This window comes from Saccopteryx bilineata, chromosome 6 (assembly GCF_036850765.1).
Source record: "Saccopteryx bilineata isolate mSacBil1 chromosome 6, mSacBil1_pri_phased_curated, whole genome shotgun sequence".
NCBI classification, from domain to species: domain Eukaryota; kingdom Metazoa; phylum Chordata; class Mammalia; order Chiroptera; family Emballonuridae; genus Saccopteryx; species Saccopteryx bilineata.
This window is the reverse complement of record NC_089495.1, coordinates 1,430,392-1,450,893: the sequence shown is the minus strand read 5'-3', so window position 1 is coordinate 1,450,893 and position 20,502 is coordinate 1,430,392. Positions and strand designations below refer to the sequence as shown.

At 55.9% G+C, this 20,502-nt stretch overlaps 1 protein-coding gene across 1 annotated transcript in view; it reads left to right on the top strand.

Annotated features, from left to right (window-relative positions):
- CSMD1 (CUB and Sushi multiple domains 1) overlaps positions 1-1,609 on the top strand; it is a 1,658,614-nt gene extending 1,657,005 nt beyond the window's left edge. Inside the window, exon 70 of the mRNA XM_066237815.1 lies at positions 1,294-1,609. Within this exon, the coding sequence (XP_066093912.1) occupies positions 1,294-1,453 (160 nt within the window). The 3' untranslated portion in view covers positions 1,454-1,609. The remainder of the gene's footprint in view (positions 1-1,293) is intronic.
- Positions 1,610-20,502: the final 18,893 nt, after the last annotated feature.

The following is a 20,502-nucleotide window of genomic DNA, read 5'->3' as shown; positions in this document are numbered from 1 at the left end:
AGACACAGGTAGACGGTAGGAAATTATAATTCCTACAAAGCTCGTTTCTGCTTGATGTCTCATCTACATGAAACCCCAAGGAAAGGCTGTAGCTCAGGATAAAGTCCCTGTTCCCACCTTTTGGTGTTTGCTGGTGGGGGGGCTCCCTTTGGTGACCGCCTGGCAGTTCCTTCTGCGACGGTCCAGTCAGGGCGGCCCCACTGGTCAGCGGGTCTCCCCGGGCGGTGAGGGAGGGATGATGGAGGCTCCCGGCCTGGGAGGGGACATACAGCTTTAGCCAGGTCTGAGCCTCTGTAAGATGTGGCTGGATTTGTATTCTCACTTTGGTTTTGGAGTGTTTTCAAGTTCAATGTCAGAGAGCTCCCGACTCCGAGAGCCGCTGCACACGGCCTTTGGAGAGACTTGCTCTTTTCCTAAATGAGCACGTTCTGGCTGAAGGAGACCCCCTGGTCATCACCAGCACAGAAGTTTCTCGACATTGATACCAAGTGATGTTTCTGCAAGTCTGGTTGTGTCTACCAGGTCCTTTACACCTAAAAATCCTTTAATTCTCTAATCCTAGGTCTACACTGGGGGCTTTCTTTTAACCTTCCCCCCAAAAAAGGATACAATAGTTTAATAATTAGTATAGCATGTTTTCTATAACTTACTTATTAGAGCAGGGGTCGGGAACCTATGGCTCACAAGCCAGATGTGGCTCTTTTGATGGCTGCATCTGGCTCGCAGACAAATCTTTAATAAAAAAAATAATAATGTTAAATAATAACATCTTTAAATAAAAAAATGATAACATTATCATGTATTACAATCCATTCATTTCCTATCACTCCTATTCATGGTTGCGGGCGCTGGAGCCAATCACAGCTGTCCTCCAGGACAACACCAAATTTTTATTGGATAATGTGTAACGTATACGGGTCGTTGTTTGGCTCTCATGGAATTACATTTTAAAATATATGACGTTCATGGCTCTCTCAGCCAGAAAGGTTCCCGACTCCTGTATTAGAGACAAAATGACATTACGAAAACAGCTACCATTGAGTGAATGTTAGCAATGGCCGTGCATGAAGGTCGACATTCATAGTTTGGCTGAATTTCCTTTCTGCGATGGTCGCACCGTGCCGGGAGCTGCTGGAGGTCGTGTAACTTAGACACGGCAGACAGATGTCCGCCAGGATCTGTCCGATTCCAGCACGGGGGACCTCCCCGTCGGCCAGGGTTATTAGTTGGAGTTAGATAATTCTCTGACCTTGGACGTCACTTCAGAGTGTGTCTTCCCTCTTCTCCTCGTAGAACAAGACCCAAGGTCCAGTACAACGGCTACGCCGGCCACGAGAACAGCAACGGCCAGGCCTCGTTCGAGAACCCCATGTACGACACGAACCTGAAGCCCACGGAAGCCAAGGCTGTGCGCTTCGACACGACCCTGAACACAGTCTGTACTGTGGTATAGCGCCCGCCCCGCCGGGCCACCCATAGCCATACCTCCGACGGGCAAGCAGTGATTCCTCTGGTGCCATGGACCACGCCCCCGCCCCCCGGCTTGGCCGCAGCGACCTTCCGCCCTTGAACCGGACTCATGCAGCACGATGTCCAGAGCACGTGCCCCGGTCTCCTGAGGACCAGGGCGCCACCGTCCCCGCGTTCTGACCATGGAGCCTCCCGGGCTTGGCCATGCCCGTTGGGGGGGTCACGGCGCTCGGGGGGGGGGCACGGCACTCGGGGAAGAACGCCAGGCGGGCCACCACGCTGTGCTCCGCACCTCAGACGTCCTGTCCCCAGGCGGCCGGGACGCCTCTCAGTGCCACCCTCCGGGCGCGTGGCTGCGTCCCATGGGCGCGGTGACCCCATAGTCGCGTCACAACACGTCGTGTGTGTTTGTTGTAACCCCCACGAATACAAGTACTCTGGGAGAAAGAGAAAAGCTCTCTCTCGATGACACCTTCCTGGTAGACACACACACCGCGAACACTTCACCACGCTTCCCGAGACGGGACCAGGTCCAGGACTCACGGCTCACCTCCGCGTCCACCCCGGGGGCCATCAGCGGAGTTCCCAGTCAGCTGTGCTATTGCAGGAGTTTTGATGCACAATTTTTTTTTTGCACTAGAGTGTTACGAATGACTTAAGAGTCTGATAAAAAAAAAATACACTATTTACACAGGGTTTCTACACACTACCCATTGTAAATAAACATCCCCTCACGCCTCACGCTGAACATCCCACCGCCAAGTGAGTGGGCAGGTGAGAGAAAGAAGCAAACGCAACATCCCCAGAGATGCTACAGGCTTTTAAAGGAAATGGGGTGTCGAAGAGATTTATTTTATTATCTTACCGCTTCTTTTAGCTACATGTCTGTGTCGAATTCACTGAGAACACACACAAAAAGAGGCCTTTTATTTCCCATGGTTCCCTCCTTCCGCCCTCGCCGTCCCGGTCCTGTCGGGAGAGGCTGACAGCGGGCTCCCTGCCGTGCAGACACGTGACTAGTCATGGGTTCCAGACCGCCCGTGGCCGTGGGGCGGAGCTCATGACACAGGCGTCCCCAGCGCATCCCCCGCTGATGGCGCACTGAGGCAGGACCCCCCGGACACTGTCGGGGCCAGAGCACCACACATCCCTCCCGAGGGACAGGTACACACTCCTCCCGCGAGGCCCTGCGTTCTCGGTGGGCTGGGCTTCCGCTCCATGAATGTCCAGATGGAAAGGGAATATCTGGGGTTCTTCAGGTCTAGAATGGGCTCATGGCAGATAATTCTGATATAAATAAAGTAGGTGTGATTCCCCGATGTGGACACACTCAAACCACGACAAGGAAGAGGGTGCATGTCCCGCGCCAGGTGAAAACCGTGTTCATTTCTGTTTCTCACCGTCGGATAAAACTGTTCTGAAAAGGCGAATTCTTCTCCCGTCATCTGGGTTTTAAGTCCCTGTTCCACAGACAGAAACCGTTCCCGTCTCGGGCCCCGCGTAGCGCCAGCAGAAGCAGGGGCGCGTTTAGACTTTGATTCTCCCCGTCGCAGTGAGCACGTTTGCACCTGACGTGAAGTCTGACCTCGCGGTGTCTCTGCTACGTGTTTAAATGCAGGACTTCCAACGTGAAAAGTGAAAAACAAACCATCGGGCTAATAGCTCACTGTTTCTAAATCACGTGTCCCAACCTGAACATTGTGGCGTTCTGTCCCTGTGAGGGGCGCGTGCGTGACGAGGCCTCCCTGACCCTGGCCGGCCTGACTCCGTGATGGGAGCTCTGCTTTGCAACCTGGGGCTGCCCACACGTCTCCTCAGCCAGAACCAGGCACCCAGCATGCCCCAACCCAGGCAGAGAGAGCGTGCGGGCCCCAGGGTCACTGGGTAGCTGAGGTGTGTGTGTCTATGTGTATACACGCACACACACACGCACACACACGCATGCGCACACACACATAAATGAAGTGTACATACCTGAGTTGGAGTCCTTCACACTCAGTGCAGATGGCTGACTTCAGAGTCTGAGCTACCATCTCCGTCCCCACACTTCCTGCCCCGCTGGCTGGTCAGGGACGTCTGGAACCCTGAGAGGACAAGGGCCACCTGTCATCAGGCGCGGCCTCACGCACGTCCCCGGGTGCGCAGGGCCCGACCGCCCCTCAGTGGCCCGTGGGGAGCCCATTATCCAGACAGAACCCCACCCCGCCACAAGCTGTCCCCTCCCCGGGCGCGCGCCCCTCCTCAGAACCTTCCGGAAAACTCTCGGACCCCACGGGACGCGGCCAGGGCGCCCACGCTAACACAGGTTATGTGCTTAAAGCTGTTTAAAAACTGCTGCTTGTTTTCACACATCTTGCCTTTCTCCAGGCTAGCTGCAATAATTTTTTTCTTCTGTAAAATATTTTGTAAACAACGACAGAAAAAAAAAGCTATTATAAAAAAATAATAATAAAAGGGGGAAAAAAGAGAGCTGGCAATTCCGACCAGGAACCCATGGTCACCCGCCCGTCCGGACGTCTCACCACATGCTGCTGACCCGCGTTAGGTGCAAAAGACCTTTTTTTGTACAGAGATATATTTTTTATGAAAAATTTGTAAAATTATTAAATATGCTGTAATTTTTTGATTAATGTAGGTACATTGTTAAAAAAATAAATGTTTTTACAATACAAAAAAATAAAAATAAAAACAACTGTAATTTTCCCAATAATGTACATTGTCCCCTTCTATCTGACCCCCGGTCCCGTCCACATGTATTAATATCACCGTGGCCTGTTACAATGAACAGTATCTTTTTTTGTTTGGGTCAAAAAAAAAATTATACAGAGAGTGTAATATAGCCTGTGCAATGCCACCTATCTTTAAAGCAAACCAGAGTTCTAATTAAATATTTAATTTTACATTTCTATTTCTGGCGTGATGTTCTTGGCGCTCTCTGGTGTGCGCGTTGGTGAGGAGTGGGGGGCGGCGGCCGACCCCACCGGCCGTGGAGGGCGACTCGTTTTGCGGAGGTGTGGACATCACCGTTGTTGACATCACCGTCCTGGCGCATCAACAGCTGCCGTGACGTCAGAGCGGACCGATTTCTCGATGGTCGCCCTGGAAACTGAGAGTTTCGGTTCCCTGCACACCAGCCTCCCGCCTTATTTTGGCGACAACAACAAAAAAGAAAGATGTTGAAGTTCTTTCTGTCAACTTTCACAATAAGAAGGTTGCATTAACGGAACATCTCAAATATCACCCTGGAAGGAGGCTTAGAAACGGCCCTCCCTCCGTCCCCAGGCCTGGGCATGGGGCCACCACCCCCACCTGCCCTGCCCGGGCTCAGGGAGACCAGCGCCCCGCGGGGCCCGTCAGGCTGGGTGGCCTGCGGTCACACGGGGTGACACTCGTGCCGAGTCAGGTCATCACAGAAGGACAAGCAGCCAATAGAAACATGTTTGAAAGCCCCACCATGGCTTCCGGGTGTCAGAATGTTCTGGGTCTCTGAGGATCAGCAAACATGCTTAGCAGCTGTGGCCTCAGGACCTGCTGTGCGCTCTGTTCCAGGTGTCGTGCACGTGCTCAGATCATTCCTGAGCAGAGCAGGCGTCCCCACCTTCATTTTATAGACGACGAAGCCGAAATCCAGAGAAGTGAGTTAACTCCCCCGCGAGCACACAGGAGGCAGTGCTGTCGTCCGAGGCTGGACTTCCCTCGTCTCGACATTCCTTTTACTGGAAACAGACAGACCAGCCGGCACGCTGCGTGATTCCAGGCTGCGGGCTCCCTCTGTCGCTGGCCGGTTTCTGTCCTTCTCACCGGAAGTGTTCTTGTGTCCGGTTAACCGTGGCCACAGCTAAGAGGTCGGGGAGAAGTAACACTCCCTATTAGGAGTTGTGACACCCCCAGGTCAGCCCCCCAGATGCGAGGGTCTCAGTCCGTAGAGAAGCGGGGACTGGGGGCTCTGCAGGGGTCCCAGGAGGGTGATTTTCTCTCACACTGAACTCAACACGACCCTTCTCCTGTTCGTCTGGAAGGCTGACGTGGGGCTGGGGGGCAGGAAATCCGTCTCCCATGTCTGGGGTACGAGCACCGGGTGTGCGTGCGGCATTCACACTTTCCCGCCGTGTCCTGAGAAGCCACAGACACAGCAGTTCGGCCATCTGTGCCACGTGACGGCTCTTCACTAAATAAAACCGGGCTCAGCTTCCCTGGGGGAAAGCGCGTGTGTAGGATTATGGGATGTTTTTGGCTTTGGTGAGAGGCCAACTTGCCTGGAACAGCCCCCGCGGCATCTCCGGACGCTTTGTCATGGGGTCTGGCTCAGCCCCCGGCCACCCCTGGGGGTCCACTCCATGACGATCGGTTCTCACGGACTGTCAGCTGCATTGCCCTGCGGTCCCTGAGCCGGGACAGACTCCTGTCCTGGGGCTGGAGCCTCGAGGGGTGACAGGAGCCTGTCTGTCTGTCTGCATTTATCTTGATACCCTACTGCCACCCACCCGGGACACCAGCTGTCCCTTCCCTTCATTTCCCGGCCTGGCCCTGGCTCCTCTCTGGACCCCGGGAGTCACCCCATACCTTTATGTAACATTGTTTTCCCTCCGGTTATCCAGACTCAGGTACTTTCACTAAGAATTAAAGGACTAAACAACCACAGTGGTACTTACAGATTTAAAAGAAGTCACCCTGCAACCCCAAAGCACCACCCTAAGCTCCAGGTCCCTAATACATAGGACCCCCAAGTACCAACAGGACAGAGTCACCAAGCACTCAGGTGTCTGGGGTCACCAAGAGCGCCCCGTGCTGTCTGTGGTCAAACCCCCTGGGCATGAGTGAGAGCTGTTACCTGCCCGCCGCTAACCAGGGAGACAGGCCCTTGGCTCTGGGCCGCGTCCAGGTTCTGTGGAGGGTGACAAGGCGTCAGGGGCCGGCGTCTCACGCTGGGAGAGTCAGGGCTGATGGGGAAGCGAGCGGAGCTCGGCAGCAGCACTCAGACGGCACGTGCTTTACGCTGTCCCTGCTCTCGGGAGGGAAGCACCTGTCCGTGGGTCACAGAGCTTCTTCTAGGGACGGAGCCGGGTGACAGACAGTCGATGCTCAGGCACCTGATCCCCGGCACGCAATCTCAGCGAACTCCTTGTTTGGGACGCAGGGGACTCTACCAAGGGAATCATACAGTGGTCCCTTGAGATACAAATTTAATTCGTTCTGTAACCGAGCTCGTAAGTCAGGGGACTTGTATATCAAACTGCCGATACTGGACCCGTGCGCCATCGCGCCAACTAGCGGCAGCTTCCTGAATCACGACTCGTATCTCGGAATTTCCCTCGAATCTCAAACAAAAACACAGATCGAGCAGCAGCTCGTATCTTAGAAAATAGAAATCCGTATGTTAGTCGGTTCGTATCTCAAGGGACCACTGTTCTCCCCCTTCCCCCCCTCCCACAGGTTTAGAGCACCAGGCGGTCACCTGACAGCCATGAGCTTTGGGCCAGTCCCCACAGTGCCTGACCGTGTCGTGTACCGGCCACATGGGGTCCCTGAAGGGCCCGAGACGGAGCGTCAGCGCTGCGGGCGCTGCCGTGACCCACTCCCAGGTGCCGTTCTGGCTGCCCTCCCTGCCCTCCACACCTGGGGCCCTGGGCCACCTCCACGCGGGAGAGACAGGCAGGGCCCCCGGAGCTAATGTGGGTGGCTCTCCAGGAGAAACATGTGAGTGGAACCAAACAAAGATGCGAAAGAACAGGAAGCAGGAGGCCAGGCTGCAAAACAGAAGCATGAACGGTGTCCCTGGTGAAGGGCGGAGACAGAGGACAGACGGACAGAGGGAGAGGGCGGGCACTGGGCAGAGAGACGGGCGACAGACAGACGCAGTCAAGGTGTCTGGGCTGCGTGGAAAGAACGGGTGTCACGTTCAGGTTCGTGAGTCCTTCCCGGGAAGGAGGGGAGGAGGAAACGGGGGGGGGAGGAGGGGGGAGGGGAGGAAGGGAGGAGGGAAGGAGGGGGGAGGAGGGGAGGAGGGGAGGAGGGAAGGAGGGGAGGAGGGGAGGAGGGAAAGAGGGAAAGAGGGAACGAGGGGAGGAGGGAACGAGGGGAGGAGGGGAGGAGGGGAGGAGGGAAAGAGGGAAAGAGGGAAAGAGGGGAGGAGGGGAGGAGGGGAGGAGGGGAGGAGGGAAAGAGGGAAAGAGGGAATGAGGGGAGGAGGGAACGAGGGGAGGAGGGGAGGAGGGGAGGAGGGCAGGAGGGCAGGAAGGGAGGAGGGAAAGAGGGAAGGAGGGAAGGAGGGGAGGAGGGGAGGAGGGGAGGAGGGAAGGAGGGGAGGAGGGCAGGAAGGGAGGAGGGAAAGAGGGAAGGAGGGGAGGAGGGGAGGAGGGAAGGAGGGAACAAGGAGAGGAGGGGAGGAGGGGAGGAGGGAAGGAGGGAAAGAGGGAACAAGGGGAGGAGGGGAGGAGGGGAGGAGGGGAGGAGGGGAGGAGGGGAGGAGGGGAGGAGGGAAAGAGGGAATGAGGGGAGGAGGGGAGGAGAGGAGGGGAGGAGGGGAGGAGGGCAGGAAGGGAGGAGGGAAAGAGGGAAGGAGGGGAGGAGGGGAGGAGGGAAGGAGGGAAAGAGGGAACAAGGGGAGGAGGGGAGGAGGGGAGGAGGTGAGGAGGGGAGGAGGGAAAGAGGGAACAAGGGGAGGAGGGGAGGAGGAAAGGAGGGAAAGAGGGAACAAGGGGAGGAGGGGAGGAGGGGAGGAGGTGAGGAGGTGAGGAGGGGAGGAGGGGAGGAGGGAAAGAGGGAAAGGGGAGGAGGGAAAGAGGGGAGGAGGGGAGGAGGGAAGGAGGGAAAGGGGAGGAGGGGAGGAGGGGAGGAGGGGAGGAGGGGAGGAGGGGAGGAGGGAACGAGGACGAGGGGAGGAGGGGAGGAGGGAACGAGGGAAAGAGGGAACAAGGAGAGGAGGGGAGGAGGGGAGGAGGGGAGGAGGGGAGGAGGGGAGGAGGGAACGAGGACGAGGGGAGGAGGGGAGGAGGGAACGAGGGAAAGAGGGAACAAGGAGAGGAGGGGAGGAGGGGAGGAGGGAAGGAGGGAAAGAGGGAACAAGGGGAGGAGGGGAGGAGGGGAGGAGGGAAGGAGGGGAGGAGGTGAGGAGGGGAGGAGGGGAGGAGGGAACAAGGGGAGGAGGGGAGGAGGGGAGGAGGGGAGGAGGGGAGGAGGGAAAGAGGGAAAGGGGAGGAGGGAAAGAGGGGAGGAGGGGAGGAGGGAAGGAGGGAAGGAGGGAAAGGGGAGGAGGGGAGGAGGGGAGGAGGGCAGGAGGGCAGGAGGGGAGGGGGGGAGGAAGGGAAAGAGGGAACAAGGGGAGGAGGGGAGGAGGGGAGGAGGGGAGGAGGGGAGGAGGGAAAGGGGAGGAGGGGAGGAGGGGAGGAGGGGAGGAAGGGAATGAGGGGAGGAGGGGAGGAGGGGAGGAGGGGAGGAGGGAAGGAGGGGAGGAGGGGATGAGGGGAGGAGGGGAGGAGGGGAGGAGGGAACGAGGGGAGGAGGGGAGGAGGGAACGAGGGGAGGAGGGGAGGAGGGGAGGAGGGGAGGAGGGAAGGAGGGAAGGAGGGGAGGAGGGAAAGAGGGGACGAGGGGAGGAGGGGAGGAGGGAAGGAGGGGATGAGGGGAGGAGGGGAGGAGGGGAGGAGGGGAGGAGGGAAGGAGGGAAGGAGGGGAGGAGGGAAGGAGGGAAGGAGGGGAGGAGGGGAGGAGGGAAAGAGGGAACGAGGGGAGGAGGGGAGGAGGGGAAGAGGGAAGGAGGGGAGGAGGGGAGGAGGGAATGAGGGGAGGAGGGGAGGAGGGAAGGAGGGGAGGAGGGGAGGAGGGGACGAGGGAAGGAGGGAAGAAGGGGAGGAGGGAAAGAGGGGAGGAGGGGAGGAGGGGAGGAGGGAAGGAGGGGAGGAGGGGAGGAGGGGAGGAGGGAAGGAGGGGAGGAGGGAAGGAGGGGAAGAGAGGAGGAGGGAAGGAGGGGGGAGGGGAGGAGGGGAGGAGGGAAAGAGGGGAGGAGGGAACGAGGGAACAAGGGGAGGAGGGGAGGAGGGGATGAAGGGAGGAGGGGAGGAGGGGAGGAGGGGAGGAGGGAACCGGGGGAAAGGAGGGAAGGAGGGAACCAGATGTGGCACTCAGGGTCTCCTGCGACGGCAGCTGGAATCCAGGCAGGTGTGTGTTTGTGTCCTTAAAAGCAGATGTGAGAACGTGATCTGCCTCGTAGTGTTTTAGAGAAAGAATTTAAAACACGGCCCAGGGCACAGGATCGCCCCCTTATTCATCTGTCCGCCTGCCTCTCCCGACCTGCCCATCGGTTATCCCTCGTGTCTCTGTCGCCCTCAGTCACCCAGACCTGTTCCTCACGTCACCACCATCCATCAGTGTCGTCCAGTGTCCATCCTCCAGCCACTGAGCACGGATGGCTCATCCGTCACCTATGACTGTTTATCCATTTAATCTATGTGTTGAAAGATAATCTGAGGTAGGAGAGAAAAGTCAACTTGGAGAAAGCCATGCCGTCCCTACCTGTTGATATTTTTTTAACCCTTCCCACCTGAGTGACGCTTGTAGCCTCGTGCTTGTAGCCAGGTTGAACAATGGGCAGGAGTTCAGCTGCGGGAGCGCTGAGCCTGGCTCCTGTCCCCAACTCCAACCCCAGCCCCTGGGCCACCACCATCTCCTTTCTGCTTCTGTGAGGGTGACCGTGTCTTTCTGCTCGATAGGTCACAGACTGAAAAATTAAAGACAGTACTGGAAACAAAATATTGTCAAAGATACTCAACCAAGGCCCTGGCTGGTTGGCTCAGTGGTAGAGCGTCGGCCTGGCGTGCGGGGGACCCGGGTTCGATTCCCGGCCAGGGCACATAGGAGAGGCGCCCATTTGCTTCTCCACCCCCACCCCCTCCTTCCTCTCTGTCTCTCTCTTCCCCTCAGGCAGCCGAGGCTCCATTGGAGCAAAGTTGGCCCGGGCGCTGGGGATGGCTCCATGGCCTCTGCCCCAGGCGCTAGAGTGGCTCTGGTCGCGGCAGAGCATCGCCCCCTGGTGGGCAGAGCGTCGCCCCTGGTGGGCAGAGCGTCGCCCCTGGTGGGCGTGCCGGGTGGATCCCGGTCGGGCGCATGCGGGAGTCTGTCTGTCTCTCCCTGTTTCCAGCTTCAGAAAAATACAAAAAAAAAAGATACTCAACCGTGGTTCCTAGGAGCTCCAGCTGGGTCAGCCACTAGTGGAGAGAAATAATCACTCGTCCATGTGCTCCGTGGTATCCGGTGCAGCGGCCGTGTCCTGGAAAAGTGTCCCGACGAGCTGTCACTCACCCTGACGGGTTTTGACTGCAGGGCCCTCAGGACTTGGGAAGGTTGTCAGATCAGTTCACTTTGCAGGGATGTGTGGAGTACCCAGACAATATCAGAATGTCAAAACTGGGGTTAGATCCCCAGAGCGCAACATACATCCAGTAGGGTCCCTAGGGAACCCCAGTGCAAGTAGAAGGCAGACGCACTCAAGTCAGAGGCGAGCACAGGCCCTGCCTTCTCTGTATCTGTGCAGAAGGCTGAGCGTCTTTGGGCAGAAACAGGCGGAGAGGATCCCAGGAGCTGCCGACAGTGACCGGGGCACCTCTTTCCACAGAGCCCTGACGTCCTCATGATTCCTGAGGAGACAGATTAACCACAGTCGCACGAGCATCCACACTCACATGCTGTTGGCTCAATGTCTCCCTCCTGCAACTCTGCAGCTCACTGGTTTTAAAAATGTAGACCCTAGCTTTGCGGGGGGGGGGGGGGCATCCCTACGGCTCACCTCACGCTGTCTCCAAGGAGATCCCTGTCACGTGCTGGGACGTCTCTCGACTCCTCCGGACACTTGCTTCCCAGGAATGGCACATCTCAGTCATGAACACTTCTTCTGGCTGCCCACCATGCTGCCCTCGGGACTGCAGACTGGCTGCCGCTCCTCCGGCCATCAGAACCAGGTCAGAGGCAGACAGTCCCCAGGTGTGGAACAGAACAAGGCTGACAACAGCCACACTCTTTCATAGGAAGAATGACAACAGCCACACTCTTTCACAGGAAGAAACCCCAAAAATTCGGAAAAGTTTCCTACGTCCCTCACAAGCATCAGCAACTTCCATTTCTATCTCATTGGCTAGAATCTGGCCATAGGCCACCCACAGGTGGAAAAAAAAAAAAAGGCTGGAAAAATGGAGAATGGAAATATTCAACATCCTTACAAGTCATCACCTGGAGGGAGACAGCCCAGAATGCCCCAATTCGAGTTCTGATGGTAACAAAAATAAGGAAAAGTCATAGTTTTAAAACACGTTTTCCCCTTGAGAATCAGTGAGTGATCCCCAACATGTCCCTCTAACAGAAACCGGACCCGGGCTCCGGGCCCTGCACTGGACTCCCACACACTCAGCCGTCCTGGGTCCCTGCAGCTCTGGTACCGCTTCCTACTCCCTCTCACCCCCCCGTTTCCTGGTTCATCTGGGGTTTTAGAACAAAAGGGCACATAGAGAAGATAGGGCACGAGTACACGAGGTTACTAACTCAGCTACCTCTCCTGCAAGTCAGGGGTGTTCTGCCACTGGACAGAAATACACACGCTGGGATGGAAAAGAAATAATTTAGCCTGAAGTCACCTTTTTTCTTTACTTATTGTTCTAAGGAAACGGTGTGTGTGTGTGTGTGTGTGTGTGTGTGTGTGTGTAAGATTCAGGCAGATGTTTTGAATAAGAAAGGTAGAAGTATTACAATAATGTGTGTCTTTGTGAACTTTTAAATGTGTTGCCACACAGCTTTAATTACTCAGAGAGCGAGGGGACAGCTTATGACAAGATCCAACACCTGTTGTCCTGGCGGCCACGATGTCGCCAGAGCGGCCCTCGGGGCTCCCTGTACATTGAGTTGAGTTACAGGGAGGAAGATGGGTTCTCATCCTCCCATCACTGTGTTTGACTCAGATTCTAATAACCAACCTGAAACAAGATTAAATATATACCTACAAGACCTGAATTGTAGAACGTTGTGTCAGTTGTATCCAGATGCATATTGAAATCTTTTTTTTTTACTTAACCAAATGTACATGAATGCTTTTATGCATTAGTTACATTCTAACAATCGTTAGCTGGAGTCCTCTCTAAAATTACAGCCATGTGTATAAAAGAGTCATATGCTTCTCCGGGAACACATGGGCACTAAAAATTAACCACAGACGTGAAAGGAAGGAGGTCCCAGTCCTGAACAGAACGTGACAGGAACAGCGAGACCACGTGTTATCTGCAGGTGGGTACACGGAGGTGCAGTGAGGCCACGACAGTTTTAGCCGGCAGCCCCAGCCGCCAAGGCTACGAGGGAGGGGGGCTGACACGGTCTCTGTGTTTATTAATTCGGAACATCGTGCAGCCCTGTGCCAACACGCAGAATCCCGTTGGTGCCATCCGACCAGTTAACACGACAATAAAAACAAATCCCAGAGCATGAGTCTGCAAGAAAGAAGCAGGCAGCCGCATCCTAGCTGGAGAGTCAATACCCCTCGTGATGTGGATACAGCTGTGGCTCAAGAGCAGATAAAAATAAATGAGTGGAGGATTTGCAAGTGGGGGAAATGTTGTGTAATTTAAAATACAATCGGAGAGATAAACACCAGGCGGCCGTGAAAATATTAAACGTGAAGATCCTGGGGGAATGTAATATAGTCAGGAGACTGCAAACACTTCCGTGGACGCATGCCCCAAGCGTAACGGGAGAATGGCGGCCCGGCCCGGAGCACAGACGACCGCGAGGTTTCCCAGTTAGATGTGAGGAGAGCAGGCAACTGACGTTTTCAGCTCCCTTCTTTCATCTTTTCTTAGGTTTGCACTGAGAATGGTTTAACAGTGAAAACTGGAGATAAAATTTAGAAAAATCGTCCAAAAAGAGTGCTGTGAGAAGCCTTTCCAAACACCAGTGACCACGGACAACTTGGTTTCTTGTCACAGACTTGCCCACTCTCCTCATCCCCCAGGCAACAGAAATCATTGCGAAATGCACGTTTTTGTGAAGTCCGTCTGCGTCATGTGGAAACCATGGGAGTTAAAATTCAGATAGATGGACTGGAGCTACCTCCTCTCAGTATAATGGGGGGGACTAGAGTCTTCTGCTGTTACTGGGAAGAACTGAATAAGGTGCAACAGGCCCTGGCCAGTTGGCTCAGTGGTAGAGCATCAGCCAGTGTGTGGATGTCCCAGGTTCAATTCCCAGTCAGGGAACACAGGAGAAGCGTCCATCTGTTCCTCCCCCCCTCCTTCCTCTTTCACTTTCTGTCTCCCACAGCCATGGCTCGATTGGTTTGAGCACATTGGCACCAGGCACTGAGGATGGCTCCATGGACCGTCCACCTCAGGTGCTAGAAATAGCTCAGTTGTGAGTATTGGCCCCAGAAGGGGTTGTGCGGGTTTCCAGGTGGCTCATAGTTGGAGTGCATGCGAGAGTCTGTCTCTCTATCCCCCCTACTCTGAACTTGGAAAAGAAGGGGGAAAAAAGAGAAAAATAAAGTGGTGCAATCATGGGACAGTCTCTCAGTAAGTTGAAACACACATACCTGTGATTCCACACCCGGGAGGTATACACACGTGTGTCCGTGCAGTGACTCCCACATGAATGTCCCCAGCGGTGTTCTCCGACGAACCCCAGCAGGAACAGATTTCAGTGTGGGCTGTGAACGGATAGATCAAATACGGCGTTATTCCCACGCAGACGCCAACATGGCAACCAGGAGACCGCTGAGAGCACAGAGCCACACGGTGAAGCTCAGGAATGGCCACCTCGGTGAGAAGAGCCAAGCCCAGCAGCCCCCTCTGTCTAGTCCCGGGCACGGGGGGGGGGGGGTCTCTCCCCTTCCTGCTCTGTCCGGTGGTCGGATGTCTTCTCAGCCTGAGCTGCGGTGATGGTAACACAGCCGTATGAATGCCCTGAAGCTCGTGAAACTGGACGTTTGAGCTAATGTAGCAGAATATAAATGTTACTCTGATGAAGTTTTGGTAAAAGAAAAACGAGGGGAAGCTCTTCATTTTCTCTCTCAGGATCTGCACCGGCTTGACATCTGTCCCTTAGAGGTGACACCGCCGGAAACCCACGCGTCACAGAACACGGACAGCGAGCACTCCTATTGCAGGGTGAGGCCACGGTGGCAGCCCTGGGTGTCCGGGGGCCTCTAAGGGCACGTGTTCTATTCCGCTGTGTTTCGAACGGCCACGCCGCTAGGCGCACCCTCTCCCCTCCCCGCCCCCCGTCCCCGCTGCAATTTTCTATAGAATTTCCAACTTTCTCCCATGAAGAAGGGACTCGCCGGTGAGGACACTTGCCCCTGAGGTCACAGCTGTCTTTGTTAGGGACAGGCTGAGTGGCTGAGGTTCAAGCCATTGAAAATAGCATCCCTGAGAACCTTCGGACGGATGAGCCGAGCCACTTTTACGGGAGGTCATCGCAGAGGGAGTGTCTGCAGTGACCCGATCACGCGGCAGCGTAGTCACGGGGCACCAGAGCACAGCCTGTGATGGCGTTACCATCGATCGCCCACACACCCAGCGTGATTTATGGCATGCTTGGAAACAAGTCCGTATTGGAATCTGCTGGGCGCGCTGCGTGTGACGCTATTGAATGGACCCGCCGAGCGCGCCCAGGGAGGAGCCCCACTCCGGGGCGTGTGGTGCACACGGAGCAGTCTGAGCTTCAGAAGGAGAGAGTCTAATCGGCCGCTGAATGACAGAAGACCCTGTCTTACTTGGTCCTGACAGACCCCAGTCTGGCGGCTGACAGCGGGCGGCGGGCGGCGTTCCTCTGGGTTCACGGGGAATTCTAGCCGACGAAGCAGACAGGTGCCTCTCAGCGAAACCCCGGCCACCGCGATGGCGAGGAGGGGGCTAGTCCACCAGGCAATCCTGTCTGCTGTCCACGCCGGGGGGGGGGATCCTGCCTGCTGTCCACGCCGGGGGGGGGGAATCCTGCCTGCTGTCCACGCGGGGGGGGGGAATCCTGCCTGCTGTCCACGCGGGGGGGGGAATCCTGCCTGCTGTCCACGCCGGGGGGGGGATCCTGTCTGCTGTCCACGCCGGGTCCTTAAGCCCCACCCACCCACCTCGGCTCTCGGCCACCTGCGGGGGCTCGTCTGCGTCCACAACACGTCACGATGCGGTGGGGTCAACACCGAGTGTCCGCACTGGGCCGGGACATCCTGATCCCTGGAGGGCATCAAAGTGAGTAGATACATGGCATCTGTGAAGGACAGAAATGTCCAGACAACCAAAGAATAACAGTAAATAAAGTCAGCGAGCAGAAGCACTGAGACAGCTCTGTGTATCAGCTGAAGTGTGTCCAGAGAGGGGCTGCTGCCTGGGGCGTGCCCTGGGCACTGAACCCCCACAAGGTAGGAAGACGGGGTTCCTGGCTCTGCCGGGAGGTGAGCCTCACCGCTCACTTTCCTCGGCCACGCGGCTGGGCGCCCTGAAAGTGAGGCCACAGGACACGTGCACAGGAAGCAGAACACCCCGGGTCCCCAGGTGGGGGCTCTGAGAACAACTTACACCGTGACCGGGACCCTGGCAGGAGGCTGTCTGAGCAGAGGGGCTCAGTGCTCAGTAAGCTCACAGGAAGTCGCTCCAGCCCCGGAAATTAATCCCCGCCTCCCGCGTGGAACACTGCGATGAGAAATGCCTTTCTGGCTGCACACATGCACACATGGTCACAGGGGACCGAGGTCCCGGCCAGCAGAGAGTCCCGGCTACCCCCCCCCAGCACGGCTGGAGAGCCCACCACCGCGCCCCCCAGAGTGTTCTCAGCAAGAGAGAAAACACCTGAGGTCTCTCCAAATCACTCTGCCCTCCCCCCACTAAACAGCTGCCCCCTAGATCTCCCTATCTCTTATTTAGTAAAAACAAATCTTTCTCCAAGACCAAGCACACAGCTGTTTCCCTGCCTCTGACCCCAGAATGAAGAGTCTCTCTCACGGCCCAGGGGCACCTGGCCGGGTGGGGGTTACGGCGCTCTCTCCTCTGGGAAGCGGCCAGAGCCGACCCCACTGCCGGGCACGTAGGGGACCTCACGGCGCTGGTGGGTCGTGTTGTTAACGGAGGGGTGGTCAGCAAGAGGAAGCCCGTGTGAGCCCGTGGGTCCCGCACGGGTGAGAACTGATTAGAAAGAAGAGATCACGGTGCACACAGACACAAGGACCCACAGTGGGGAAACCGGCCGTCTTTGCTGAGGCTTGGAGGAGAATGAAAGTTGTGAGGGGCTGACACTGGCAAGCAATCCAAACAGGCTACAGCCCTTTCACGCCTCACCAGCCACAGGGAGATTCCCGTCCCTATTGCCCGACGGCGTCCTCAGTGTCCTTAAACGTGGAAGACGGACAGAAAGACAGAAGCAGAGAGAGGGCAGGGTGCGAAGGATTGACCCAACGTCACCGGCTTTGGAGATGAAGCCAGGAACATGGGCGTCGTCCAGAAGCTTCTGGAAGCTCAAAAGGGCAGGAAACCCACCGTCTCCGGGAGCTTCTGGGAAGAATGTGACCCTGCGAACGGCCGCTGAAGACCCCTGCCCCCCAGGACTGCAAGGGAACAGCGTCACGCGGGTCAAACCGCCACGTCTGTGGGAACAGGTTACGGCTGCCAGAGGACACCACAGTCTCCGCGTCTGGCTGCAGATTCACAGGTCACTTGCTTCCATACCAGCTAGGTGTTTTGGTTTAGCATTCTCTAAAAGCTGACCCTTTGGGACCAGGAAGTGTAGATTGACTCGGTCTAGGGCCACCCCAGAGGGGCCACGTTATTACGGATTGGTATTTTATATTACTTGAACTAAGAAGATTGCTAACTGCTATCCGCGGCCAATAACTTCAAATCTCCCTGTCTTATCGAACTGTCATGAAAGGCATTATCATTGTCATCATAGAAATAACTAAATACTTCAGGAGACATTAAAAGTCAAATGTGATCCCCGGCTGGATAACTCAGTGGGCTGGAACATTGCCCCGGAGCACAAAGGCTACGGTTCGATCCCCAGTCAGGCTGCGTACAGGGACAGAACGATGTTTCTGTCTCTCTCCCTTCCTCTCTCTCTAAAATCAACTTAAAAAAAATTTTTTTAAATCTCATGTGAGTCCAGAAATGTGCGTGGAACACAGCTGTCTGACAACACTCGGAATCCGCGTTAGAGATCTTGGCAGGTTAAACCTTCCGGAAGCTCTCAGCGGCCCGAGTCCCCCGGCCTTGACATGAATGAATGGTTTCCTCTTGGAAATAACACTGAAAACTGCAGTGCTGACCTCCATCTCAGCTCTGGGGAATCTGAGCGAACATTCAATAGGCACTCACACATCAGCCGCGCTGAGTGGTGTTCACAGCGAGGACTGGCTCCCCACCCCCTTTCCACAGGAAGCAGCGTGAGCAGGAGACAGACGGCTGGACGAGGCCGGTGACTCCACCTCCTCCGCCCGTGTCATGGATCTCTGCTCCCGTCTGACCACAGCCACAGAGGCTGCTGGTGAGGAGAAACAAGGAGTCTTCCCGGCCGCTGTCCATCGCCAAGCGAGACGCTCCCCCAACGCAACGGCCCTGCCCAGAGGAGCAAGACAAAGCCATCTCCTCACCTGGGCTGCTTCGCAAGTGGCCCCAGCGAGTCTCTTGGTGAAGAAAAGGGTCCTTGTTCCGGGAGTGAAATGGAAACATCGCTATTTATCATCTGCGTGCCTCTCAGCGCGGTCACTGTGGACGGTGGTATTTTCTTTGTGCAGAAATGTGGCGGAATGGACTGAAACGGGCACGTAATGCAGAACGGAGCTGGGAGAGGTAATGTGTCGTCCAACAACTGGACTGGACGCCACCGCTGACCCCCCGTGGGTGCCGGGCCTGGGTCCGCAGACCCTGCTCTCCCCGCCCAAGAAAACCCAGCTTCTCAGGGTCAGTCCCCACTCCCCTCCCAGCCCAGACCTCCCTGTCTCCCAGCCAGACCACCATGCCCTCCGAGCCCCACTCCTGACAGACGCACGGACGGTGTTCTCTCCTGCGAACCTGACTCGGTCACTGTTCAAAACCCCTCCCCGGCTCTCCACGGCCCAGACACCCATGTTTCTCCTTCAGGACATCCTAACGCTTGGATTTTCGGGCGGACCCCCCCTCCCTCCTTGCTGGGCTGAACACTCCAGAGAAAAGCGAGGCTCTCTGTGTGTCTTGATCACGGTGTTGGCCCCAAACCCAGGAGCGTGCCTGGGTCCCAGCTGACGCTCTCGCTCAGCACTTGGTGAGTGAGTCGAGAGGTTTCCTGAGACACACGTGAAATAACCTGTTTCCCTCTTTTAATTTGAAAAATTGCCAGTGGTGACTGTACGTCCAGAGCCCCGGCGTGCTAGGTTTTGAGGATAAACAAGATAAGGAGTGTCCACTATCACTGAGTCCACACGGGGCTGAGGAAGACGGACCAGACCCAACAGCGTAGGTGCAGACTGTGGGTGGGTATTCTCTGTTTACTGGAAATAAAAACACTCCTAATCGATTCAAATGGCAACTACAGGCGGTCCTCGGGTTACAACAAGGTTCCGTTCCTACAGCAGCAGCGTAACCCGAACTTTGGTGTCAGTCGAAACACACCCTAGCCTAAGTCTCTTACCTGTCCTAACGCAGCTGTAAAATCATCATCTAGGAAATAGAAACACAACTGAGCCACGGGAACGGGAGGAGGACAGAAATACTGCGCGCTGGGCTGCGTGTCCTTCCGCCGAGCGCAAACTAGTCCGCCCCCTAGTCCGTAAGTACGACGCTAACGGTGTAATAAGATGAAACACTCCTGTTTCAGGTTTTTTTTAAGTTTTTATGGGAGCGAGCACTGTTACCTCGAAATGTCGTTATGTCGAGACTGTGGTACCCCGAGGACCCCCTGCAGTTCCACACCCGGCTGCCTTAATGAGCCGTAGTTGAAGCTGCATTCTCATCGTTCTCTGAGCAGGGAGCTCACAAACACGCCTGGGTGGGGCCAATTTAACTAAGGAGGTTAAAGACTTATACTTGGAAAATTATAAACCATTGATAAAAAAAAATCAAGGAAGATACAAAAAAAAATTTATTTAAGTATTTTTCTTTTTAATTAAATTTATTGCATGACTCGGTCTCCTGTCCTCTAGGCAGCCCGGCCCCTACCAAGAATAACTTTGTATCACTGTGGCTCTGCTCCTGACCCTTCCGGAGTCAGCCCGACACAGCCTTTTCTAGGACGCGCTCCTGACGCCACCACCCACGTGCAACTCTTCTCTTAGCGGCCAGGAGGGGGGTGGCTTTTCCTCCACGGCTCCCCCTCTGCTCAGGGCTCTGCGCTCTCCCACCGAGAATCACGGACTCCCCAGGGGGTCTCCCACCTCAATTGATGTCGAGGTCTCTGCCCTTGTGGGTAGCAAGCACTCAATACATTGTACCTAATTTTTTTTTTTTTTTTTGGTATTTTTCTGAAGCTGGAAACAGGGAGGCAGACAGACTCCCGCATGCACCCGACCAGGATCCACCCGGCACGCCCACCAGGGAGTGATGCTTTGCCCATGGGGGGGGTGTTGCTCTGTCGCGACCAGAGCCATTCTAGCGCCTGGGACAGAGGCCACAGAGCCATCCCCAGCGCCCAGGCCATCTTTTGCTCCAATGGAGCCTCAGCTGCGGGAGGGGAAGAGAGAGACAGAGAGGAAGGAGAGGGGGAGGGGTGGAGAAGCAGATGGGCGCTTCTTCTGTGTGCCCTGGCCGGGAATCGAACCCAGTACTCCTGCACGCCAGGCCGATGCTCTACCACTGAGCCAACCAGCCAGGGCCTCATAAATTTTTTTAAAAATTAGCTTAGTGACTTCTGGTCCTGGTGGTAAGACACATCCCCCATCGTTCAGATCCAGACCGGTTAAAGTGTGTAAACAAGGAAGCACATGTGTAAACAAAAGCTACAAAAGTCTCTACCCTTCTTTTTTTGTTTTATACCCTTTATATCTTTTGACAGTTTATGTTTTATATGACTACTTGGATTTATATTTAATGCAACATTCAAATC